This window comes from Trachemys scripta, chromosome 2 (genome assembly GCF_013100865.1).
Source record: "Trachemys scripta elegans isolate TJP31775 chromosome 2, CAS_Tse_1.0, whole genome shotgun sequence".
NCBI lineage: Eukaryota > Metazoa > Chordata > Testudines > Emydidae > Trachemys > Trachemys scripta.
The window spans coordinates 242715779-242722453 of record NC_048299.1 but is presented as its reverse complement, the minus strand read 5'-3'; the positions used below and the strand labels follow the sequence as shown (position 1 = coordinate 242722453).

General features: G+C 52.4%; 1 protein-coding gene across 1 annotated transcript in view; it reads right to left on the bottom strand.

Moving 5' to 3' along the window:
- CPQ (carboxypeptidase Q) overlaps positions 1-6302 on the bottom strand; it is a 275759-nt gene extending 269457 nt beyond the window's left edge. The window contains exon 1 of the mRNA XM_034763342.1: positions 5927-6302. Coding sequence (XP_034619233.1) covers positions 5927-6017 — 91 coding nt within the window. The 5' untranslated portion in view covers positions 6018-6302. The remainder of the gene's footprint in view (positions 1-5926) is intronic.
- Between the last annotated feature and the right edge of the window lie 373 nt (positions 6303-6675).

Sequence of the window (6675 nt, the reverse complement as noted above, 5' to 3'; positions counted from 1 at the left end):
TTATGCTCTAATAAATTTGTTAGTCTCTAAGGTGCCACAAGTACTCCTCCTCTTCTTTTTGCGGATACAGACTAACACGGCTGCTACTCTGAAACCTAGAAAATATCAGAATCACTATTTGTCAAATGTTACCAAACAGTTACCACATAAGCTTTCTATTCTAAATATAGGAGGAAACTGTGCGATGTCTGATACCTGATTTTAAATGCTGGCATTGTAATGGAGACCACTGCATATGCTGGGACAGTAATTCAAAATTAAGTTTTGAAACCCACCCATTAAAAAAATATAGCCTAATTTTTCAAAACCAACTAATGCTTCTGTGCCCCAATTTTTTGGTGTTCAAGCTGAGACACTTTAATGGGGGCTTAATTTCCAGAAAGTACTGAGCACTGGACCTTTGAGGGGGAGAGAAATGTAAAAAGGAAAAAAAGCCTCTTTTAAGCTTGGGCACCCAAAAATCGCTAGTCACCTTTCAAAATGTAGGCATACATTTTTTTAAATGACACAACATTTTTCCCCTTTTAACACCAAAAGCAAAGACCAGTATTTTTTCCACAGATTCTGTCATAAATTTCAACTTTAGGACGTTTTCCTTCATCAGAAAATTAGGGTTTAGAACATTACAGATGTGTTAGTTAAGACTTCATCACATCCGTTAGAGGTCAGCTTAAAAAAGATTTCTATTTAATTTCACATTTTGAGACTCTTCCATGTGCATAGAAACAAGTATCTAAAATTGTTGAAACACAGTGTGTGACAGACAAGATTTCATGCATAGGCCACATAGCACCTTCTGTTATTCATTACATCTGAAGATTCTAATCACTTGGTACTTTTTATAAGTGAGATATTTTTCCCCTGCAGCTGCCACTTCTTTAGTGTGCAGCCATCCTCCTCCTTCAACCTCTCACAATTGGAAGGGAAGGCATAAATGATCAGACCAAACTTGCAACCTTCAAACAAAGAAAGTAAAAAAATGTTCTAGTCCAGGGGTCGGCAACGTGCAGCACGCGGCTCGCCAGGGTAAGCACCCTGGGAGGCCGGGCCAGTTTTATTTACTTGCTGACGCGGCAGGTTCGGCCGATCGCGTCCCCCACTGGCCGCGGTTCGCCGTCCCGGACCAATGGAGGCAGCAAGAAGCGACGCGGGCGAGGGATGTGCTGGCCACGGCTTCTCGCCGCCCCCATTGGCCTGGGATGGTGAACCGCGGCCTGTGGGGGCCACAATCGGCCGAACCTGCCACGTCAGCAGATAAATAAAACTGGCCCGGCCCACCAGTGTGCTTACCCTGGCGAGCCGCGTGCCGAACGTTGCCGACCCCTGTTCTAGTCTCTGGAGCAGAAATGAATAAATGAATCCCCAGTGCATCTATAATTGGGCAATTAGATCAATAATAAACTTGGCCTTATAAGCCACTTTCTTTACTGCACCCATGCTCCAGCCGCGCCGCATGTTTTTTTTTTTTATTTGTTTTTTTGCTTTGCCGTTCTGGCCACCCCGTTTTTTGTTTTTTTTTTTGCTTGGGGCGGCCAAAAAGCCAGAGCCGGCCCTGATACCAAGGAACTAGCCAACGCAATCCAAAGATTTAGCGTGAATTTGCAAACTTCTGCTGGCCAAGTCGTAGGTCTGTCTATACTTGACACAAACCTCATCTATAAAACAGTGTCCAGCCAGCTTAAAAGAACTGTATCGTGGGCATTACTCATGGATGTCATTTAAGCCACAGCAGATGCAACACTGGAAAAAATTAGTTTAAGTTTTCAAGAGACCAACAATACATAACTTACATTTTATGAAGTGGATGCTTTTTATTCAGATTATGAAGTATTTCTGAAGAACATGAGACAATAGACCACCCTAGGAATGAATTCCAATAAGAGCCTTTATCCTAACAGAACACCACCCAAACAAAATCTGACCGGCCTTTTTCATCCTAGCTTTAAACCTTATAAATCTTTTGTGGTTGAAGCAGAGAGGACTATATGCTGGATAAGAGTATTAGTAAGTCCTCCATCCCAACACATGGAATCAGTCTTGCTCATAGTCATACCGAGAATTGCACATTACACAGGTGCTATCCCATATAGTGTGTTCCTGAAAGTACATTTGTGGAGACACAAATCTCAGTGTGTTAAAAAGAAGGAAATTAAAGAGGGGGGGGAGCATAACACACACACTTTCCCTTTAGCTGAGGATCTGTGTTTTATTATAACAGGCAGGCACATCAGGCCTGACTTTCAGAGGTATTAGACCAGGGTTTCTCAAACAGGGGGTCGCAAGCTATCAGTCTCCACCCCAAACCATTCTTTGCCTCCAGCATTTATAATGGTGTTAAATATATAAAAAAATGTTTTTAATTTATAAGGTGGGGTCACACTCAGAGGCTTGCTATGTGAAAGGGGTCACCAGTACAAAACTTTGAGAACCACTGTATTAGACATTCACAACTCCTGGTGAAATCAACATGAAACTGCACATGTTCAGTACCTTTGAAAAATCAGGCCCATAGTAACCAGACATTGGGAATGTTACTTTTCATTTTCCAAAAGTGCTACTGATTTTGAGTGCCTCAGCTGAGGATGACCAACTGAAGATACCTTGGGCCTGATTTTCAGAAGTGTTATTCACAGCTCCTATTACCTTCAATTGGCATTATGGATGGTACCACCGCACTTCCAAAAATCTGGAACTCCTTTGGGGCCCTTGAATTAAATAATAAATAAAAAAGAATAAAAAAAAGCCAAAGTGGTTGCATTTCAAAGTTTTGTCCTTAATCTTTCTCAAAAGTGTATGAACGTGCTCTTCTTTGAGACTAGCTTATTTTTTGCTTCTCAAAAGACACAACCATTGGTTTTCTAATTATTCTCCTTGAAGTACAAAAAGTATCCAAACTGTATAATGCCTTCTTAGAACAATGTGGGTAACTCTGTATCACTCACAGGAATCATTCTGTGTTGTACATTTATATGCAAGAGCTGCACCTTAGCTTTCCACTATCCTGATGTACACTTCTCTCTTCTTCTCTATTCTATACTTGCCTCTCTTTTGCATAGTTCTCAAAAAGGAAATCTTTGAGCATGGTAGCAGGCCCTTAAGTGAAATGGGATCCAATACTCCTATTCCAGTCTGAGGAGGGTGTGGCTGCCATGGGAGTTAGAAATGAGAGACAGCCCAAAGATAAGGAGGAGTTCCGAACCCACAGAAGGAGCTTGAGCACAAGCTCACTAAGAAAAGCAGAACGGAATTGAGGGCTTCCTTGAAGGAGGGAGCAGTAAGAACTCCCTAGTGAGCAGTGGAGCCAGATCAGGCCACTTAAAGCAGAAGACAGGAGAACAGTCAGGATGGGTCTCCTACAAACTTCCCCAGGCCAAAGAAAGCTGAAGGTTGAGAGCAGAAGCAGGAGATGCCTGTTGGCTCTCTGAGTTACAGAGCTGAAGCTGGAGGGCCAGAGAAGGCTACGGTCTGAGGAATGATAAAGGGGTGAACCATGGGAGAGCTATAGCCAGGCCTGGAAAGAAAATAAGGTGGAGAAGCACCCCAGCTACAGTGGCTGGGGTGAAGCACAGTGAGAGACGCTGGAGCTGCAGGGAGCAATGCTGAAGCTATATTGGGCGTGTTGGGACTTGAAAAATTGAATGTACTGCTGGGACTGTACTAGGGATATCTGCACCAAACCACCAACACAACCGAACAGGTGAAAGAGGCAACAGAGTGGCACAAACTGATAGCAGGCACTGGGTGCCTGGTACCATTTTTACCATGTGAACCATATACAGCCATGTGTGAACAGAAGACTCATTGGTAGAACCATTTCAGCTGCAGGTTGGTAAGAGCAACCACTGCACCCATTGAGTCAAATAACCACACAGTGTCCCATGAATAGGGTGACCAGATGTCCAGTTTTTAAAGGACAATCCCATATTTAAGCCCTCCTGCAGCAGGGCCGGATTAACCTTTTGTGGGCCCAGTGCCAAACATATCTGTGTGCCTCCATGGCAGCAATGGAGCATGGCGCAGGGGGTTCAGTCCCCGAAACGAGGGGCCAGCCAGGGGCAATGGGGCATGGCATGGCAGGGGCGGACCCGCTTCGCCCAGCCCAGTGTGAGGGCACTATTTACAAACCGGCAGTTGCCAGACGCACAATGGCCCGCCTGGCTCTGTGCTGCCAGCATGCCCCTTCCCCTCGGGGGTGGGTCCGTGTGGTGCCACACAGCCTTCCTGCCCAACACCAGAACACACACACCCCGATTCCCTACGGCCAGAGCCCCTCCAGACCCACTGTGCCCAGCTCCCCCCGCAACCCTGCCACAAATGCACAGTGCCCTGCATAACACCATAACTGCCCAGCACCCCACACAGAACCCCCATTCCCTAGTGCCCCAACACACAGAGACCTTCCCTGCCCCCTCACAGCCCAGCATCCCCCCCCAGGCCCTCCAGAGGCCCACTCCCCCACACCCTGCCTCCTGGCCTCAATCACTGGCCCCGCTGGGAGGCGACTATGTCTGCCAGGCTGAGCCACCTCTGTCCTGGGGCAGGGAATCAGTCCGGCCCCTTGGGAGTGGTGCGATCAGCCAGGCCAGGGCCTGCCCCACCCGGGCTCCCTCAGGACCCACTTGCCTGGAAGGGCCCAGCCAAGCCACCCACACTGTTCCCCCCACCCCAACTGGCTGAGACTGGCCAGGCTTCTGCATCAGTCCCAGGCGGCTCAGCTCCAGGGAGACAGGTGGGGCCCCACTGGCGGTGGGAAACAGAGACTGCCTTGAGCCAGAGGTGCATTGCGGTCTGGCCAGCAGGCAGAAAGAAGCCAGCAAGTTAAACCAGGGGAGTGGAGAGGAGCCATCGGCTGGCTGGTGGGCAGGCCGGGAGGAGCAAGTGGTGGGCAGGGGCGGGGAGGGGAGCCAGCGGGGTCTCGGGATGCAGTGCAAGCAGAGCAGGCCGGGGCCCTTTCTGGGCATGGGCCTGGCTCCATGGCGCCATTGTAAACCCAGCACTGTCCTGCAGCTGTCCCGACTTTTTCTTATAAACAGGAAAACTTTCCACTATTTTCTGTCTCCTCTCCACCCGTATCTGTACTGGCCGGAACCCTGCTTGCCAGCCACCTGGGGTGAGTAGGGGGGTTCTGTGGCCGACGATGGGAGTGAGTGTGCAAGGCTGGTGGCGCGGCAAAGATGCAGTGTGCAGGGCCAGTCGCTCCCCCTGCCGGTCCGTGAGCGCAGCCCCCGCTGCCTGAGGGCTGTCGGCCAGCAGGGCCCCGCCCCCTGTCCCATTTCCAGCTGGCACTGGCTGCAGGCTGTGAGCTGTGGGGGCTGGTGAGCGCAGGCAGGCGCTAGGCGGTGGTCAGTTACGTGTCGCCTCTGCTGCCCTCCCATCGGCCCTTTACGTACCCCCTCTCTCGCTGTCTTTTTAACCGGGGCGCAATCAACTTGATGTTAATTTGAACATTTGTACTGCTGCAATGTTCAATTCCCATTGAACTCGCTTGAAAAGGAGTAATTTTAACGGGTGCCGGGGGTGGCTGAGCAGAGCCCTAAGTGCAACCTGGCCCAGTTGCACAGAGACCTGTGGAGGAGCCATAGGAAGGATGGGGTGCAAAAGACTCTCTGCAGCACTAATGCCCCCCCAGGCTGGCAGACAGTGTCCCCTGCCCCAGCCCCACTAAGAAAGCACAGACAAGGAGCAGGGCAGCAGCTGTGCGCCCACGCAGCCCTGGGAAGGGGGGGGTCCCCTAACGCCAATGCAGGCACCCCTGGTGGCTCTGTACGTCACGGGAAGTCTGGGGGCCCAGTGGCACAGGCCAGCGACGACCCAGGGGCCCCAGGAGTCGTGCAGGCCGGCCAGGCCCCGCGCTGGCCTCTGCAGCAGCAGCCCGGCCTCCCGCCCCCCCGCAAGCAGCAGCGGGAGAGAGAAGCGGCTCACGCACCTTCCCCGCGCAGACCCGCCGGTCCCAGAGCCCCGCGGCGGCGCAGCCGGACGCCCTGGCTCGGACAGGAGCCCGCAGCTGCAGGCGGCATCACCTCCGCGGCAGATCAAAGGGCGGCGGGACTGAGCCACTCGGCGCTGCTAGAGCTTCCCGCGCGGCGCTGCCCCATCCGGCCGAGCTCAGAGCCTGGCCCGCCCTGAGCGCCGGGCTCAGCCGCTGCGAGTCCCGCCGGGGGAGGCCGGCAGACCCTGGCCGGCCGCTAGAACCGATGCTAACGGAGGGTGAAGAGCGAAGTCGCCTTCTCCTCCCTGTGGAGGACCCGCAGCTAGCTCCAGCTCGGCCGCCTCTCCTTCGGGGCCTGGCCCACGCGGCCGGGCCCGGGGAGCAGGCTCCTCACAAGCCCCACTGCTTGCCGCCGCCGCCACCACCACCCCGGCTTCTTGCCGCAGGCTGCTGCCCTTCCACTAGCTCTGAGGGGCTCGCTGGGGGGACAGGAAGCTCTGCCCCAGGGCTGAGCCCCGGCACCGCCAGCTTTGGCAGTTCGTAGCCCCCGCATCCCTGGGCTTGCTGCATTAGTTATGAATGTAGAAAATTGCTGAGCCCTGGCACCTCTTTCATTCCAAATGAAGCACTGGTCATCAGTCACATTCTCTGCTGGTGCCCTGCCACTGACTCCTGGGGAGATCACCAGGAGCATGGGCAAGGGGTACCACAGGCTTCCCCTCACCCATGCCGTGGCCCTGCCCACG